Below are 19,987 nucleotides of genomic sequence, written 5' to 3'. Positions count from 1 at the left end.
TGTTCTAATGTGTATCACAGGTATCAGGACCAGTCTGTTGGACTCAGAGGAACACACATGTTTCTCATGCAAACAATCTGACGTCTCCCCTGACAACCTCATCGCCAACAAGTTCCTACGACAGGTAACACACACACACGCACACGCGCACACACACACACACTCACACTCACACTCACACTCACACACATGCGCACACACGCACACACACACACCAGGGTCCCCACGGTCATGAAATTCCTGGAAATATTTTGAAATAATTTTTTTTTAAATCCAGTACTGGAAAAGGTTTGGAATTGATCAAAGGTCCTGGAATTTATCAAGGGTCCTGGAAAAATATTTGGCTATGCATTGTTTTTGGCTATTGATTTTTTTTAATACAAAACATTTTCATAAACATGTATAACATTACACAAAATATGTAACGCAAGTAGTTTTTCGCCAAACGGGCTTTGTTACACCCCATCCGCACTGCCAGCGATGCGACGTGATGCGACGTGATGCAAAGCGAGCGGGCGATGAAATCTCATTAAAATACATGTTTTTGAATGAGACCGTCCTGACCAACCGCGAGCGACAACGAACCGTGCAACGACGTCGTCCACCCCTCCTATTTTCGCTCGCAGGGTCACTATGCCCTAATTTTGCACGAAATTTTAAATGAAATTGTACTATTTTATATTCTATGCTTTATTTTTGCTACACTGCCTATCTTTGGGCATTGTACATAGGAGTAAGAGACACATTATTGCGCTGAATGATTGTTTTATAGGCCTGGAAATTGGGCTAAATATTCTGGAAAAGTTTTGGAAATTCATTGCTAAAAATGTGTGGGGACCCTGACACACACATTCACACTCAAGAGGAGTCTGAAGAGGTGAGTGCTAGGGCAGGGGTCTTCAACGTTTTCAGGCCAGGGACCCCCTAGCTGAGAGAGAGATGAAGCAGGGACCCCCTACTCTATATTGTATAAAATGGTGTTTCAGATTCAACTTTCTTTGTTTACTTGGTCTTCCCTTTTTTCCCCTCTACACCTATATATCACTTGGTCTGCCCTTTTTTTTCCCTCTACACCTATATATATCTCTGCCAAACATAGCCGATCTACAAGCTCACAACGCCTCGCAGCGCGAGGCGTTGTGAGCTTGTAGATCGGCTATTTTTGGCTAAAGTTCTCCTCAGAAAAGGGACGCTACAGGGTTCAAGTGGTTAAGGTAAAAAAAAAACTAAATCCTATCACACAAAGAGTTGGCGGACCCCCTGTAGTAACTCTGAGGACCCCCTAGGGGTCCCGGACCCCCTGTTGAAGACCCCTGTGCTAGGGGGGGTGAGGTGGAGTCTGAAGAGGCGAGTCTTCGAGTTACGAATTGGGAGTGAATGCAGTTCTAACTGATCGGAAAGGAGTATTTTGCGGTTGCCAAACTTGCCATGGTCATAACGCTGTGTGTGTTTCTCTGTGTGTGTGTGTGCGTGTGTGTGTGTGTGTGTGTCCAGGCGGTCAACAACTTCAAGAACGAGACGGGCTACACCAAGAGTGGGCGTAACAAACAGCAGCAGCTGCAGCAGGCCCTGCCCCCTCCCCGGCCTCAGCCAGTCAGATCCAGGCAGCAGGACCCCCTGATGGCCAACATGTCGTCGTCATCACAGGCCCCGCCCCCTCTGCCCGCTGCGGTGGTCCCTGGCCCCGCCCCCCCTGTTGCTGCTGCTCAAACAGAACTCATACAGGAGAGACACATCAAACAGGAAGTGAGTAGAAATGACTGAAACACAAGCTGATTAATTACCTTTGTGCTGTTCTCTCTCCTGATTGGATTAAACCGGTGTCCCGATCTGAAGATGTATTTTCTGTTCGCCTTTCATTATGAGCTGTTATTACATTATGAGTTGCTACAAGCCTTAAATGACAACTTAGTTTTTTTTACAACCAAGGTTTATGTTTTAGCTTGTAATTAACACATTGAATGCCAATCGCGTAGATCTGCGCGAACCTATTTAAAGCCGCAGCGTGCCAATCGCGTAGATCTACGCGAACCGCCGGTTCGCGTTGATTTCACCCCAGGTGCACTTTCGGAATTTTTGGATCCATTTCCGGTTCCGGTTTGAAGACCGGAAACAGAATTATTTGGGATCCGGTTTTGCCGATCGCGTCGGCCCTCGTTCTAATGACGAAACTGAAACTGATTTTTCTCCTTGTAGTTTTTTCTCCTCGCATATCACTGTTTAACCTAAACCGCTCTAACTACAACCATGGAGCTCCGTTTGACACGTGGTTTGCACTGGTAGATTCAGTGAGATGTCGCCGATGTATACAGAACAGTGCACAGCTCAATCTTAAGGATTTTAACAAGGTCTATGGCGACGTGAAAAAAACAACAATAACACGTTGGCACTGGTGAGTACATTATGAGATTAACGTCTGGCATGGAATGTGTTAAAGTAAATAAAAGATAGTGTTAAAATATTTTCATTTACTGCTTTCTACAGTTTTAGCATTTTTCGTGATCTTTTTCACAGTGGGTGGGGGGTCATTCTGTCCGGTGGCTAAATGTCTTTTTTACACAATAAAAAAGGTCCCGTGGGCTTTGATGGCCAGATGTGAGTTATTGGGGGCTAGAAGAGCTACTGTACATAATAATAAGACATATTTAGCCACCTGCCCGAATGCCCCGCCCACTGTAAAAAAAGATCTAAAAAATTGCTAAAACTATAGAAAGCAGTAAATGAAAAATGTGTAACACTCATCTTTTATTTACTTTAATTACAAGCTAAAACATAAACCTTGGTTGTAAAAAAACTAAGTTGTCCTTTAAGTAAAAAAAATATGTATTTTGAAGGTAGGGTAAGTGATATTTTTTATTAACCCATTTAGACCTCAGGCCCATTCTAAAAACGCCTTCTAAATCCTGACCTAAGTTTTCTGAAAAACTTCAAATATTTATTCAAAAATTAGAACAAAAGTATGTTGCTATATACTGTACATAGCAACAAGAACCCCAAACGGTTCCCGTCTTGAAAGGTATACGTAGTTACAAATAGGGGTTCACGCCCAAAATGGGTTAAAAAGGTTAAAGTTCTATATTGTGATAGTAATCATTGCTACAGAGCGTTTGTTCGGTCAAAGGGGTCTCTCCAGCTCTTTAGTAAACATTTTCAGTTAGGTGACACATTTTAAGCCAATCAGGAGAAGGCACAGAAAATACATTTTCTGTTTTATGAAGAGCTGGAGAGACATAGAGACTCCTTTTACTGAACACACACTCTATAGTACTATCAGAATATAGAGCTATTTAACACTTTTTATAAGAATAGAATAGACTTTTTGCCATTTGCACAAGTTCATAGGACATTTTGGAGCTCAGCTCCCAGGGTCTGCATTTTAAAAGAAGACAGAAAGTACAGACACGAGAGAGAAAACATACAGTACATCCTACAATCCTACATATATCCTACCATATTATTTAAAAGGCAAATATCATAAATAAGTATGTCATTGTTCAAAAAAAATAATCACTTACCGTACCTTTAACCAAAAAAGGTTTCCGTACCATTACAAAGCCATTGAATAGAATGGAAACATTTTATTGGCATCAATAAAATACAATAATAAAAACGCCAACGTGGTTGAATTTTGTTACTTTTCTTAAAAGAGGTGTGAGCACCAAATGCTGTTCTAGTGCTTTATTGTCTCCGCCAGGCCGAAGGCATGGAGGAGAGTATGTTTTACCCTCTGTCCGTCCGTGTGTGTGTCCGTCTCAGCCAAGCTAACATTGGTCAAGCTTCACGTGACATCATCACACTATGTAATATAAATAGGTAAGACAGGATTAATCAGGAACAGTACTCGCCTGGCGGAGACCTGTGCTCTGAGGAGCACATTTTCTAGTTTCAAATGTTTTCAGTCAAAAACACTAAATAAAGCTTCATCATGTTCATCCCTGCAGGTGATGTCACCTCCAGTAGCCCCTCCCTCTGCTCCTGCTGCTCCTGTCGCTCCTCCCCCTGCTGCTGCGCCTCCTCCTCATGGAGGACAGGAGGTGTCTGGACCTCCTCCTCCTCGTGAGGCTGAGCGCCACATGTCTCCTCTGCACCTGGTTCATAATGAACCTCCTCCACCAGGGTGAGATCTGACAGACCATAACATCAACCTTTATTAGATCTGACAGACCATAACGTCAACCTTTATTAGATCTGACAGACCATAACGTCAACCTTTATTAGGGGGATGATTCCTCTTACTTAATGCATTAAGACCAGGAAAGCATCTGCCATTTTAGATTTGAACCATTATCTTTTACTTTGGCTATTCAAAAATAGCAGATCTACAAGCTCATAGCGCGGCACAGAGTGCCGAGCTATGAGCTTGTAGATCTGCAACATTTTTGTATAATTGTCAAAATGTGTGCAAATCTTTGAATATATATTCTACAAATGTCTTCTAAATCCCAACAGTTAAAAAAAAACTTCTGATGCTATGATATCAGTGGTTCTCAAACTTTTTCATGTCAACGACCCCCAAAATGATGTGTGTTTGGCCGCGGGACCCCATCCTCAAATTATGTTGTTCCAGGGACTGAGTGCCGCGGTTGAGCTTGTAGATCTGCTATTTTTGAAAAGGCAAAGTATAAAATAATGGTTAAAGTGGTTATACAGATGGTTTCTGGTTGCACTGTGTCAAGGACCCCCAAAATGATATGTTTGACTGCGGACCCCCATCTGAAAATGTTTTGTGCCAGGGACCCCCAGAAAAGAATTGTAGAATTGTATTTAAAAAAAAAAAATTATTCAACATTTTACAAACACTGTAAGAAGTTTTCAAAAATGTTAAAAAATAGCAGATGTACAAGCACACAGCGCGTCTGGCACAAACCACTGGTTTAATGATTCCCTGTCATTAAACCGATCTGATTCGTTAACGGTTCCTATATGATTTTTTTTTGCAATTAATTGATTAATCAAATAATTGCCGTTAGGCTATTAATTGTTTTAATTGTGACAGTCTACTGATAGTGTTAATGGTGTGTGTGTGTGTGTGTGTCACAGGGAGACGGATACAGACCCCAATGTGATGTCAGACTCTGGATCAGCAGACCGTAGACCCAAGGTCAGACTCACTCCTTAAACCTGACCTGACCTGTTATTATAAAGTCATAATCTTATGACCATAACCTGTTATTATAAAGTCATAATCTTATGACCATAACCTGTTATAATAAAGTCATAATCTTATGACCTGACCCTGAAGTTTTACTGAATGCCACTGTAATCACATAAACCGTGCTCTTCTCTGATTGGTTCTTCAGGGCTACCATGTGCCTGTGATGGACCTCCCGCCCCCTCTCAGACCCCCCCACCCTTCAGGTAACATGATTGATCCTTCATGTACTGACCATATTGATTGATTAGATCAGACTGAAGTCCTCGATTGTTTCTTCCCTTCAATAATACCAAATGTTATGATTAATTAGGCACCATTACAACCAGGTCTAACTGTCTGTGGTACCGTTTATGCAAATCCTGCCTGTAAATCTCTGGAAGAAAGCCTATGGTTTCCTCAGTGAAGCCAGAGTGAAGAACCGGTCTTCTTGGGGCGTTGTGTCCCTGAGACGGCCACTTCACGGTCTGTTCTTTGACTTCACCAGTCAGTCTTACGGAACTTGTGGTCCTAAGTTTGGAAATGGTACCTGGAATGAACTCCCCATCGCAGTTAGAACTGAGTCTGCAGTTAGAACTGAGTCTGCAGTTAGAACTGAGTCTGCAGTTAGAACTGAGTCTGCAGTTAGAACTGCAGACTCAGTCCCAATCTGAGGCCATAATCTGAAAACGTACCTCTTCAGACTCCACCTTAACACATTGATTGATTGCCAAGATATTAAACATCGCCTTGCCAGTGTAATTACCTCAATCCGATGATATTTGAAACGCCGTGGAACCGACATTGTGTCCCAAAAACACAAACAAAAAAAAGTCCCCGTGGGTTAGCGGAGGGATCTGTGTATCCATAGGAACGACAACGTTCCAACCGCGATCCGCCATTTTGGGGATTCGGCCTTTTCAATGCAAAAAAAAGAAACTGAGTTACAGCTGTTTTTCTGAAAATCCCAAACAGGAAGCGGATGGCTTCCTGTTTTTTTGGAACGACATCACATCCACATTCTACTTCTCTGAGAGACGATCGATCATTCCAAAGCTGTGTTAGCTCGCTCCTTGTGACATTTTCCAAAACAAATGAAAGAACGCATCAATGCGATCTTGGCCATCAATGTGTTAACCCGTAGCACTTGACCTATAGCCTCAATGACCTTACAGGCTTATGCAAAGGTTCAAATGTAGTGTAGATAGCATGTTATGTAGACAGATGCCAGGTCATTTGTTGACCTGGCATCCTATAGTGTGTATAGTTTCAATGTACAGATTATTGATTTTTGTATTCTACTGTTTAGACTGATGATAGGTTCTTGGTTTACAGATGATCCTAGATTACTATTTCTATGCATTTGATGTATTACCTTGTGTTGTCCTTGATTACTGTAAGTCGCTCTAGATTAAGAGCGTCTGATAAATGCCTACATTGTAAATTGATTATAGGTTGTAAAGCATTAGATGTACATGGTTTTAAAATGGATTATGGATCATGATAGCATGGATCATGATTTTAGGTCAACATCCTTCTGTCTTGTCTCCTCGCTTGTCCAGGTCATCAGCCACGCCCCCAACACCACGGACCCCGAGGACCCAGACACTGGGAGAGGTAAACACCAGCATGCATTATTGATTACATTGTTGTTATTGATTATATTATTGTTAATATTGATTATATTATGATTATTATTATTACTGACTAGATTATTATTATTATTGGGAGAGGTAAACACCAGTCTGTATGCCACAATGTATTATTATTGATTAGACTAGATGTGAGGGCCCTCACATCTAGGCCCGATCACATCACAGTCCATATTCTGCAGTGGAAAGTCCTTATGGTTATGACTGATCATAAAGTCCTTATGGTTATAACTGATCATAAAGTCCTTATGGTTATGACTGATCATAAAGTCCTTATGGTTATGACTGATCATAAAGTCCTTATGGTTATGACTGATCATAAAGTCCTTATGGTTATGACTGATCATAAAGTCCTTATGGTTATGACTGATCATGGTTCGACTAATCGAATAAAAAGATACTGCGGCCAGAAAGAAGGAAATCTGCTGGGGCTAAAATGTTAAGATGTAGTAGGAAATGTAGTTTTATATTATAGCCGTACACTATGTAAGTACATTGAAGGCGGGGTAAGAAGCCTGTATTATAGCCAGAGCTCTGATCAACAGTCTGGGGCAAGTTTCGGGGCAAATGGAGTGTTCGTGTTTTGACCAACCCCGGACATATTTTGGAGGTCATTTCAATTTAACCCATTGATACCTGGAACGCATCTGTGTCACTTTAGATTTCTTTAGGCTATTCAAAAATAGCAGATATACAAGCTCATAGCGCGGCACCGAGTGCCGCGCTATGAACTTGTAGATCTGCTATTTTTGAAAAATCGAGAAAAAAAAAATTGGTTTTTTTTTTCAATTTTTTTTTAGGATTTAGAAGACATTTCTAGAATCTTCTCAGGTCTTAATGGGTTAAAGTAGTAGGATTATTCCACCAAATATTGATATATCACACACTTCTGTTGACTTACATTCTGTATCTCTCTCTGTCTCTCTATCTTGGTTCTGTCTCTCTCTCTCCATGTCTGTCTCTGTCTCTCTCTCTGTCTCTCTCTCTGTCTCTCTCTCTCTCTCTCTGTCTCTCTCTCTGTCTCTCTGTCTCTCTCTCTGTCTCTCTCTCTGTCTCTCTGTCTCTCTCTCTGTCTCTCTCTCTCTCTCTCTGTCTCTCTCTCTGTCTCTCTGTCTCTCTCTCTCTCTCTCTCTCTCCAGACCCTTCAGACCCAGGACGGACCACCCGCCCCCCCGCATGCCCAACGCCGGCCCCCCTCCCCTCGGCCACGCCCCTCCCCCCGTGTACCCCGCCCCCTCCATGTACGCCCCGCCCCCTCAGTCCTACATGCCCCCCTACTCGCCGGCGGGGCCACCGGGCATGGTGGCTCCGCCCCCCGTGGTGAGCTACGCCCCCCACCAGGGACCCCTCTACCCCCCCGGCCCCCCCGGGATCAACCCCCCCCCCTGGGGGATGAACCATGGCCCCCCCGGGCCCCAGCCCCCCCTGCTCCCGCTGCCCCCGCCTCTCTCTCAGCCCCCCCTGCTGTCCAAGGACGAGTACTACAGGCAGAGACACATGCACCCAGACGAGTGAGTGGCTTCATATATTATATACAGGGTCCCCACGGTCATGAAATTCCTGGAAATATTTTGAAATTAGAAAAATCTTTTTCCAGTCCTGGAAAAGATTTGGAATTTGTCTAGGGTCCTGGAATTTATCAAGGGTCCTGGAAAAATATTTGGCTATGCATTGTTTTTGGCAATTTCTTTCCAAAACATCTATAACATTACACAAAATATGTATTTTCTTTCCGAACGGGCTGCGTGATTGCAGCCTAATGTATACCGGACGTGACAAAAATAACGGATCTACAAGTTCACAACGTGCTGCAGCGTGATGCGTAGTTAGTCAATTTTTTGGTTTTTAGTTTAGTTCTTTATTTTTGCTACACTGCCTGTCTTTGGGCATTGCACATAAGAGTAAGAGACTCATTATTGCGCTGAATGTTATATATAATAATGTTATACAGGCCTGGAAATTTGGTTAAATATTCTGGAAAAGTCTTGGAAAAGTTTTGGAAATTCATTGGTAAAAATGTGTGGGAACCCTGTATATATATTATTATTATTATCATATATTATATATATTATTATTATTATCATATATTATATATATAATTATTATTATCATATATTATATATATTATTATTATTATCATATATTATTATTATTATCATATATTATATATATTATTATTATTATCATATATTATATATATTATTATTATAAATCCTATAATACTAAACCAAACCAGCTCCATTTTGTGGTGATCACGTGATCTTTGTCTGTGGTCTTCATCATCATCATGATTCACAGGCTGCGGAACAGCGCCCTCTAGCGTAAATAAAGTTAATAGTATTCTCCTGCTGAATTGATTAGTTTATTAAGCAGCAGTTAAGTGTGTGTGTGTGTGTGTGTGTGTGTGTGTGTGTGTGTGTGTGTGTGTGTGTGTGTGTGTCACCAGGGTTACCTCCAAACTGGATGAGTTCACTAAAGACTTCCATAAAGAGCTGATGAAGTACAGGAACGCTCCTAAGAGGAGAAGAAGATCCTACTCCAGGTAAATGCAACACACACACACACACACTACACACCATCACCATCCACGGTTCAATTTGCACTTTGTTTTTGCGGCTTTGCAGTAACATTTCACATGTACTACTTGACACACATTTTTACTGCAGAAATGCCTCTAATAACCTGTGTGTCATTCACCTGAAGGCCAGTGCTGTTTAAACATGAAAACGATGCACTAATGAGTATAATGATTAGCACACTGTGTTGACCAGAAGCTTCCTTCTAAAGTTTAGTTATTTCCAACACACCTCCATCTAACCCATTAAGACCTGGAACTGTGTCATTTATAGATTTGAGCTAAACATTATTTTACACTTTGGGCTATTCAAAAATAGCAGATCTACAAGCTCATAGCGCGGCACCGAGTGCCGCGCTACGAGCTTGTAGATCTGCTATTTTTGAAAAATCGTGAAAATGTGTGCAAATCTTTGAATATATATATTTTTAAAGCGAACATTTTTAACTCAAATCTTTGCTTCCTGGGGGTCCCTGGAACAAGATATTTTGATGGGGTCCGCGGCCAAATACATATAATTTTGGGGGTCCTTGACATGAAAAAGATTGAGCACCACTGATATAGAAACATACGTTTTTCAGAAAACTGTTGAGATTTAGGAGACATGTAGAATCGGCTTCAGGTCTCAATGGGCTAATCAAAGTCGTCCATGACTTTTTAAATCCTCATAAAGACATTAAAACAACCAGTTTGTATTCACTACCAATTGTAGTGACATAAGGTTAGTTCTCTCCCCTTGAAAATACACAGGTAGACACACACACACACACACACACACACACACACACACACACACACACACACACACACACACACACACACACACACACACACTACATAGAACCTAATCCATTCCATTGTGTGTGTGTGTGTGTGTGTGTGATCCCTCCAGGTCCAGGTCTTACAGTCGCTCTCCGTTCAGCCGCTCTCCGTACTCCAGGTCCAGATCCCGCTCCCGGTCTTACTCCTACTCGCCCAGCCGCTCACGCTCCAGGTCGCGCTCGCGCGGCCGCTCGTACGGGCGCTCCCCCTTCCGGCGGTACGGGCGCTCCCGCACGCGCTCCCGCTCCCGCTCCTACGGGTACCGCCGCTCGCCATCGCGCTCCCCCCCCGTCTACCGAGGAGGTGAGAATTATATCGCTTTGAGACTTTGTTTTTAACACTGTTACTGAACAAACACTCTGTAGTTATGATTACCATCACAATATAGAGCTATTTAACACTGTTACTGAACAAACACTCTATAGCAATGATTACTATCACAATATAGAGCTATTTAACACTGTTACTGAACACACACTCTATAGCAATGATTACCATCACAATATAGAGCTATTTAACACTGTTACTGAACAAACACTCTATAGCAATGATTACTATCACAATATAGAGCTATTTAACACTGTTACTGAACAAACACTCTATAGCAATGATTACTATCACAATATAGAGCTATTTAACACTGTTACTGAACACACACTCTATAGCAATGATTACCATCACAATATAGAGCTATTTAACACTGTTACTGAACAAACACTCTATAGCAATGATTACCATCACAATATAGAGCTATTTAACACTGTTACTGAACAAACACTCTGTAGTTATGATTACCATCACAATATAGAGCTATTTAACACTGTTACTGAACAAACACTCTATAGCAATGATTACTATCACAATATAGAGCTATTTAACACTGTTACTGAACAAACACTCTATAGTAATGATTACTATCACAATATAGAGCTATTTAACACTGTTACTGAACACACACTCTGTAGTAATGATTACTATCACAATATAGAGCTATTTAACACTGTTACTGAACAAACTACTTAACTAGTAAATTACTCAGAGAAGCGAAGTACACCATTTTTTCACCAGAGCCAGTGTAGCAGATGTGAGCCATCCGGCTTTTAAAAGTAAAATAGGTAGGGAATCATTTACTTACATAGGAGCCACACAGTGGAATGACCTCGAAAACAGTGTCAAACTGACAACCAATCTGAGGACTTTTAAATACAAAACTAAATCATGTCTATTAGAAAAGGTTCCCCTATAGAGGGTCTTTAGACTAGGACAGATAAGGTAGCACTTGTTTGTGTACTGTGTATGTTACGTGTGTTCTTGTATTGTTTGTATGTATGTAATGTGAATGTTACTTGAGTTTTGTATTGTTGTGTACTGGGTCTGTACTGTGTATGTCACTTGTGTCTATGTAGTGTTTCGGTAGTTACATGTGTTTTGTATTGTAATGTATTTTTAACGTATTGATTGTTAATTGTAAGAGGACCTCAACGGAAATAAGTCTCAGGACTTTCTTGTGTTATCCTCGAACTGCGGTGACCATGTGGTTTTGGCTTTTCAAATAAATCAAATCAAATCAAATAAAAAAAAACACTCTATAGTAATGATTACTATCACAATATAGAGCTATTTAACACTGTTACTGAACAAACACTCTATAGTAATGATTAATATCACAATATAGAGCTATTTAACACTGTTACTGAACAAAGTAACACTCTATAGTTATGATTACCATCACAACAATATAGAGCTATTTAACACTCATTTTAACAAAGTAAAATCACCTTACCTTTAAATGTTCTCCATAAATGATTCTATTCTCTTAGGAGGAGGAGGAGGAGGGGGTGGAGGTTGGGACGATGGGGGTGGAGATCGAGGAGGAGATCGAGGAGGAGATCGAGGAGGAGATCGTGGAGGAGATCGAGGAGGAGATCGTGGAGGAGATCGTGGAGGAGATCGGGGACCCTCGTACCGCTCAGGATCCCGCTCGCGGGAGCGCTCCCCGGGGGGCTTCAGGAGCCGCAGTCCTGGTGGAGGTGGAGGTGGAGGTGGGGGCCGCAAACCCCCTCCCAGGTACGCCTGTCCAACTTTACCATCATCATTGTCTGAATCGTTTCCATTCATCATTCATCATCATGTGTTAATATACAGCCTGTTATGGCCATAGTGCATGAACTATTATGACTGTTAGTGCCACCATTCAATCCGGCATCTGTGTCATTTTCTAGCTGTACATGTATATATGCACATGTTTTAGCAGTTTTTCAGAAAACTGTTAGGACTTAAATAGGTTATCACTTACCTATACAAATCATTTATTTTCGGTTCTGCATATCAGTTCCTAGACGCGCTAATAACCGTTCAAACAAAGGCTTCAATCTTCAAAGACGTAGTTGACTATCTGCCAGGACCTGTCTAACTTACGTGACTACATCATGCATTCACGCTGCACACACGCACGCACGCACGCACACACACACACACACACACACGCGCGCAACGTGTTTAGATGTGAGCGAGCAACAGGCACGCTGTGAAATATGGACCGTGGCAAACGTTCTAAAGTGTGGCTTCACTATAAAAGAGAACCCGATGAAATGGAAAAGTTAATAAGTGCTAAGACGGGTAGCACGTCTTAATACTAGAGATGCACGATATTGTTTTTTGGATACCGATACCGATACCGATACCGATTATTTGCTGGGTCATATCTGCCGATACCGATCCGATACCGATATATTATATATCATATTTATATTGAGCTCATTGCTGAATTTTTTTATTTTAATTTGTTTTACTGGTGAAAGTTGATGGTAAACCCTCCTCTCCACTAACCCTACTGTGATGAAAAATATTTATGGAATAAATACATTAATTATAATTATATATAAGTAACAAACTTAACTATGACATCATTTTTGTATGCTATAAGCCATCACAGAATTATTTGAATCTTTGTATAACACAAAACCATATGTTATGTGGCCTATGGAACTAAGATCATTGAATCTAGTTTGTTATTAGTGTTATTCATATTGTCTGTTGCCTAAATTAATTAGCCTCTGGCCCTCTGCTCTAAACAATAAAGCCCCCCTTAGCTCTCCCAATCACAACTCCCTGGAACTACCACTGTGTGTGTGTGTGTGTGTGTGTGTGTGTGTGAGAGAAAGAAAGAGACAGTGAGTTTAGGACAGGGACAGCTTGCTTCGTACACTACACTACAGATTGTAGGACAACAGGATGTCAAAGACAGAAACATTACCAGCTGAGAGTTAATTTGTGCTCATTCTCTGTGGTTAAATACACAAGCAGCTTGCTTGTTCAAAAGCAGCCGCTGGTTGCACTCGAGTCGAGTAACGACTAACGAGTGTTTGTTACGTCGATGTTAAATAACGAGGCAAAATATATCCTCCGCAGTATCCCTACTCTAATCTAATTTAAGATGTACAAGAAACCCTCTGACTGTTCTGGGTATGAACTATGGACGTGAAGAGTTTGTTTGCTGTTAGTTTGCTGTTAGTTCCACTCTCTGTGCAGCCTAGCCTGCTCCGCTGCGTAGTGCAGCAATGCACTGTCTGAGAGACATTGCATGTAGAGCGTGTGGAGGGGGGAGGAGCTACAGCTGTGCTCTCTTAAAGAGACAGAGACAGGCAGACAGACTGCTCTCGCCTCTCGGTCATTTTATTATACAATATCGGTGAATTTAATCGGGTTTATTTTGAGATCGGTTCGGTACAGATATGGCCGATATGGGCCGATATCGGCCGATTCCGATACGTTACCGATTATATCGTGCATCTCTACTTAATACGATGAAACGTTTAAGACGGCATGGACATTCATCTGAGCGGTGTTTGATGTGTTGCTGCGGTCTCATGTCTCAGACACACGCTGGGGTTCTCCAGTCAACAACAACAGCAACACCAGCAAGGGCTACTAGTAGCAACATTAGCTCCTCACCGGCAGCCCGTGACTCTATGGTAGAGCCCCTGACTCTGGTAGAGGCCAGCACAGAGAGACCCGGGTTTACGTTGAAAAAGAAGCTGACAAAACGGAGGAGTGTCACCGAGTGGTCACCATGTTTGTGGTCAAAGGACCATCATAGTCCTTTGACCACAGACGTGGTTTATCTGGATGTAAGCAGCTGTTATGCACTGAATGCACTTTGTTGTATTCCTTGAATTATTTATCTATTTAAGGGAAGACTATTTGCTGTTTTGCAGTGAATTCAGTTTACAGTACGGTACATTTTAGCCCCGATGCTGCTCAGACAGGCTTTTATATGTGTTATTGTCAGTAGTAACGACGACTATTCAGTATTAGGCTTTTTATTTTAAGGATAAAGAAAATAAAACATGCATCTCACTGTATTATCCACAAACGGATCAACTGTTAGAATAAAGGAGACGATGTTACTCTGCCTTAACCCTTTAAGACCGCGAACGTCATTTTTAGATTTCGTCGGGCTATTCAGAAATAGCAGATCTACAAGCTGAGCTTGTAGATCTGCGATTTCTGAAAAATCATGAAAAGTTGTGCAAATATATATTTCTTTTTCTTTTTTTTTTTGGCGGACATTTGTAAATCTAATCTTTGCTTCTGGGGGTTTCCTGGAACTAAATATTTGACAAATATTCGCTTAAAAAATATATATAATCCAAGATTTTGCCACGAATTTTCACAAATTTTCTAAAATAGCAGATCTGCCGCGCTATGAGCTTGTAGATCTGCTATTTTTGAATAGCCCAAAGACATGTAAAAATGACACACAGATGCGTTCCCGGGTCTTAAATGGTTAAACTGACTTAAGGCTTAAAAGAATAAAGTAACTCTTGTTAAATAAACGTTTGACCTCTTATTGTTTTTACCATTTTGGAACGGAAATAGGAAACCATTAGGAACCGGAACCGATAAGCAGAACCGGAACCGTATTCATAAAAACCCTAACGATACCCATCCCTATAAGTAAGTGATCTTTGTCTTATTCTGTCAGCTCTTTAGTTCAAACAGGTCAGGACATTTCGTCCAATCAGGAGAGAGAACTCATACAGGATACAGATTAACGCATTCACTGCCATTGACGGAGATCTCGTCATTAATTAATTGATAAAAAAAATTCACACAGAACCAGGAGATAACGCGATCCAAAGATCTACTGCTCCATTCACTTCCTGGTTAAAGTATTTGGGAAATATTCTGTATCTCGGCTCCTGTGTTTTACTTTGTATTTTTGGGCGAAAACGTGCTATTTTCAACGGCGTTTAACTCATTCCCTGCCAAAAACGTAATTATTCCCAATTACCAATAGAGCATCGCAGTTCCCGCCCCTTCCGGGTGCCACTTCAAAAAACTCAATGCATTTTTCCCATTGACATTTCCAAAAATATTTATATCAATTAATTTAAGCCTAGAATTAAGCCATCCAGGGTCCTGGTGAATCATGACCATAAAACGTTTGATTCTGTGAAAAAAAATGTTTGAAAACGGCAAAACAGAGGGTATTTATTAAATATAGTATATCATATAATTAAATATAAAATAAAAAAAATCACAGAAAAATAACGTTTTATGGTCATGATTCACCAGGACCCTGGATGGCTTGATTCGAGGCTTAAATTAATTGACATAAATATTTTTGGAAATGTCAATGGGAAAAATGCATTGAGTTTTTCCTTCCGGCACCAGGAAAAACCAGGAAGTGGGCGGGAACTGCGATGCTCTATACTGCCAAGAACGTAAAAAACGTTATTTAAAATTTTCCGCCCAATTTTTTTTTTATTTGACCCAAAGACCAAGGAGATATGATTTTTCGAAGATCTAGACTCCCATCCACTTCCTTGTTAACTTAAAACTTTAAAAATTCTGTATCTCGTACTTTTTTCTTTTTTTTTTCAATGAAAAATCTCTGGCAGTGGGCAAACGCGGCCATAAATAATTCAGGCAGTGAATGAGTTAACAAGCGAACTTGAGGTCAATTTATTTGTTTATTTTTTCACGGAAGCACAGTGAAACCCTCAGTGATTAGCAACCATCAGGGCATCCATCATACTGGAGATACATATGCTGTGACTACTGTGAAAGATTAGTCAGAATGCTGTAAAATGCTGGCAGAAGCTACTGAATGTGTTAACCCATTAAGACCTGGAACTGTGTCATTTTTTGATTTGAGCTAAAAAGCATTATTCTACACTTTAAGCTATTCAAAAATAGCAGATCTACAAGCTCATAGCGCGGCACCGAGTGCCGCGCTATGAGCTTGTAGATCTGCTATTTTTGAAAAATCGTGAAAATGTGTGCAAATCTTTGAAATATATATTTTTTTAAAGCGAACATTTTTAACTCAAATCTTTCTTTCTGGGGGTCCCAGGAACAAAATATTTTGATGGGGGTCCGCGGCCAAATACATATAATTTTGTGGGTCCTTGACATGAAAAATATTGAGCACCACTGATATAGAAACATACGTTTTTCAGAAAACTGTTGAGATTTAGGAGACATGTAGAATCGGCTCCAGGTCTTAATGGGTTAAACAAGTGAAATTGGAGCTGATGAATGGGATCTCTCTCCCGATTGGTTGAAACTGGCTGCCCAACTGAGGACAATGTAAAGAGTTTATAGAGCAATATAGAGCTTATCTGTTTAACCAAAAACCTGTTGTTTTAACCTTACCCCCCCAGAGAGCCATACAATGTCAAAGGTCAAGGTCAGGGTCAGGACGGGAGCCCGGGTGGCGGGGGGGGTCACGACAACTGGGAGAGAGACAGCTACCGGCAGTGGGAGAGAGAGTACAGGGACTGGTACAACAAGTACTACAAGGACTACGACTCCCAGAATGCACCTCCCCTGCACAGCAGCAGCGGCGGCAGCAGGATGAGGGGCAGCAGAGAGCGAGAGAGCAGAGACCGGCCGGGTGGAGGAGGGGGCGGAGACTACCCCTCCCCCCCACCACAGGGGGGGCGGAGCAGGGGGCGGGGCGGACGGGGAGCGGAGGAGCGAGGAGGGGGCGGTGCTCCCCTCCGCCGGTCCCCGCCCCCCAACCCTCCTCCCCCCAACAACTCCTCCTCCTCCAAGAGCTCCGCCTCCAAGACGGCGAAGACCAAGAAGGTGAAGAAGAAGGAGAAGAAGGGAGGGGGGGAGGAGTCGGGGGAGGCCGCCTCCCACGGCGGCGGCGGCCAATCGGCGGACGCCAGTCGGGGGGACGCCACGCCCGTCCGGGACGAGCCGATGGAAGACCACCCGGGCAACACCCCGCCCCTTAACTCCAACTCCTCCTCCTCCTCCTCCAAGGCTCCGCCCGCCAAGACGGGCTCCGCCCCCAAGCCCTCCTCCTCCTCCGCCCGCTCGGCCAATAAGCCCTCGGCGGACAAGAGCAAGAAGGACAAGGGTCAAAAGGTCAAGGTCAAGGCCAAGGCGGACGGCGCCAAGGTCAAAGGTGACAAGGTGAAGAAGAAGAGCGCCGCCGCCACGACGACGACGGGGGCGGGGCCAGACGGCGGGCCCCGCCCCCCCACCAAGAGGAAGGAGCCTTCCTCCTCCTCCTCGTCCTCCTCGGCCGTGGCCTCCTCCTCTAAGAGCTCCTCCTCCAAGGTGAGTGTGATGATGTCATCACGTCTTTCTGATGGCGTTTATAGCCAGACCGCTGTCTGTCTCCGTCATTCCCCCACCTTCACTTAACCCATTAACTCTTTAACTGCCCGTCCGATGGCTCTATGGCTATCATGGCCAACGACGGAAAGACGGAAATATTTTAACACATCCACCGCCGAAACCGTAGTCCTACGGTCCGGGTGTTTTTTCCTTTTTTTCGATTTTTTTTTTTTTTTTTTCAATTTTCTAGGGGGACCATTTTCAGTGTAACGCCACCCGAAGTCGACCGGAAGTGCGATCCCGTTTTTTGTTTCCCGTCGGCCTCCATTCTAAGTCGTACACAAAAACCCCTTTAAACCTATGTAGTTTTTCATCCTCGCATTTCCCATGTTAACATAAACGGTCAGAACTCAAACATGGCGGCTCCGTTTGACACGTGGTGTACGGCTCAATCTTAAGGATTTTAACAAGATCTATGGCGACATGAAAAAAACAACAAAAACACCTTGGCACTGGTGAGTACATTATGAGATTAACCTCTGGCGGTGGATGTGTTAAAAAAAAAATTGAAAAAATTATTATTATTATTATTTTTTTTGAATTTTTTGAATTTTTTGGTTTTTTTTTTTTTTTTGGTTATCTCAAAGGAACTAGGAGATAACGCTATCCAAAAAATTGCTGCTCCATTCACTTCAATGTTTAAAAAACAAACGGATGAAAAATGCACCTTTTTCGTGGCACTGGGACGACACAGTCTGAAATAAGTGTGGCAGTGAAAGAGTTAAGACCTGAGAAGATTCTAGAAATGTCTTCTAAATCCTAATTTTTTTTTGTTGAAAAAAATCAAAAAAATAATATTTTCGAGATTTTTCAAAAATAGCAGATCTACAAGCTCGTAGCGCGGCACTCGGTGCCGCGCTATGAGCTTGTATATCTGCTATTTTTGAATAGCCTAAAGAAATCTAAAAGTGACACAGATGCGTTCCAGGTATCAATGGGTTAATGCGGCCCGAAGGTTAATATCGGAATACTGATATATTATAGAGCACCGAAGTCTGACGTCATTTACACATCCTACCTGGGTCACGTTTTTTTCCCCCCCGTCCTGAATTCCCATAGACGTGTTTAATATCGCGTCAAATAAGAACTGTGTTCCAAAAATAAACAAATGACCCCGGCGCTTTGACTCTTATGGATACGAAGCATCAACTGACTGTGAGAAAACGCTGATGTTACCTCCGCCGATTTTTGCCAGAAACAGACTGTATCAAATATGAGTGACTGACTATCATAAACGATACAGAGCCTCCTCCCTGACAATATCGCCGAGACAGTTAGTTTATTTTTGGACCACAATTCTTATATGAGACGATTCTATGATGACCCATGTTATTCTCCATAGAGAAATGACTTTACGACCCAGAGGATGAACCAGTGACGTCAGGACTTCTGTTACTCTATTCATTCCAGCTGTTACGATTCCAAACATGACCCGCTTTAATTACTTCAGTCTATATTAGTAGCTTAATGACAAGTATTAAAAGTATTTCTTTATGTCCATTGTATTTGTATGTAAGTTCATCAAGTTAACATAAGTATAACTAAATGCATGGCTCCAGGCTACTTTTGGGGTTCTTGTTGCTAAGTACAGTATATAGCAACATCATCTTTTAGTACATTTTGATTAAATACTTGAAGTTTTTCAGAAAACTAAAGTCAGGATTTAGAAGACGTTTTTAAAATGGGCCTCGGGTCTACATGCCTTAGAGCAGGGGTGATGCAACTTTGATGATGGAGAGGGCCAAAACGCGCGTTTTGAGCTTGTAGATCTGCTATTTTTTAATTGGAAACAAGATTTTTTTTTTGCTATTTTTGAATTGGAATTCTGAAAAGTCTTCTTTTTTTTTTTCAAATGCATTTAGTTATACTTATGTTAACTTTATGACCTTAAATACAAATACATTGGACATAAAAAAGACAATAGAATGTTAATACTAGTCATTAAGCTACTAATATAGACTGGAGTAATTAAAGCGGGTCATGTTTACATGTTAGGAATCATAACAGCTGAAATCAATAATATATCAGTAATCTGATATTAACCTGCGGGCCGCATTAAGTGAAGGTGGGGGCCTTATATGTGGCCCCCGGGCCGCCAGTTGCCCATGTATGTTTTAGAGAGAGGGTGAGAAGTTCAGTCAGCCGAGAGAGACTGGGAGTAGAGCC

The 19,987-nt window shown here is 41.9% G+C and overlaps 1 protein-coding gene across 4 annotated transcripts in view; it reads left to right on the top strand.

Annotated features, from left to right (window-relative positions):
- The window catches only part of LOC308075891 (uncharacterized protein), a 67,300-nt gene that overhangs the window by 26,605 nt on the left and 20,708 nt on the right, over nucleotides 1-19,987 (top strand). For 2 of the 4 annotated variants that reach the window (XM_080415875.1, XM_080415874.1), the window contains exons 9-20: nucleotides 21-124; nucleotides 1,495-1,746; nucleotides 3,942-4,117; nucleotides 5,041-5,101; nucleotides 5,301-5,358; nucleotides 6,694-6,748; nucleotides 7,923-8,294; nucleotides 9,230-9,325; nucleotides 10,251-10,483; nucleotides 12,001-12,247; nucleotides 15,062-15,139; nucleotides 16,852-17,761. In XM_080415875.1, coding sequence (XP_080272001.1) covers nucleotides 21-124; nucleotides 1,495-1,746; nucleotides 3,942-4,117; nucleotides 5,041-5,101; nucleotides 5,301-5,358; nucleotides 6,694-6,748; nucleotides 7,923-8,294; nucleotides 9,230-9,325; nucleotides 10,251-10,483; nucleotides 12,001-12,247; nucleotides 15,062-15,139; nucleotides 16,852-17,761 — 2,642 coding nt within the window. The remainder of the gene's footprint in view (nucleotides 1-20; nucleotides 125-1,494; nucleotides 1,747-3,941; nucleotides 4,118-5,040; nucleotides 5,102-5,300; nucleotides 5,359-6,693; nucleotides 6,749-7,922; nucleotides 8,295-9,229; nucleotides 9,326-10,250; nucleotides 10,484-12,000; nucleotides 12,248-15,061; nucleotides 15,140-16,851; nucleotides 17,762-19,987) is intronic. The other 2 variants (XM_080415877.1, XM_080415876.1) reach the window with 2 other exon arrangements.

This window comes from Gymnoscopelus braueri (genome assembly GCF_963280865.1).
Source record: "Gymnoscopelus braueri genome assembly, chromosome: 2".
In the NCBI taxonomy this organism is placed as follows: Eukaryota; Metazoa; Chordata; class Actinopteri; order Myctophiformes; family Myctophidae; genus Gymnoscopelus; species Gymnoscopelus braueri.
Note: the sequence above shows the minus strand (reverse complement) of the source record. Positions and strands in the feature narration are given on the sequence as shown.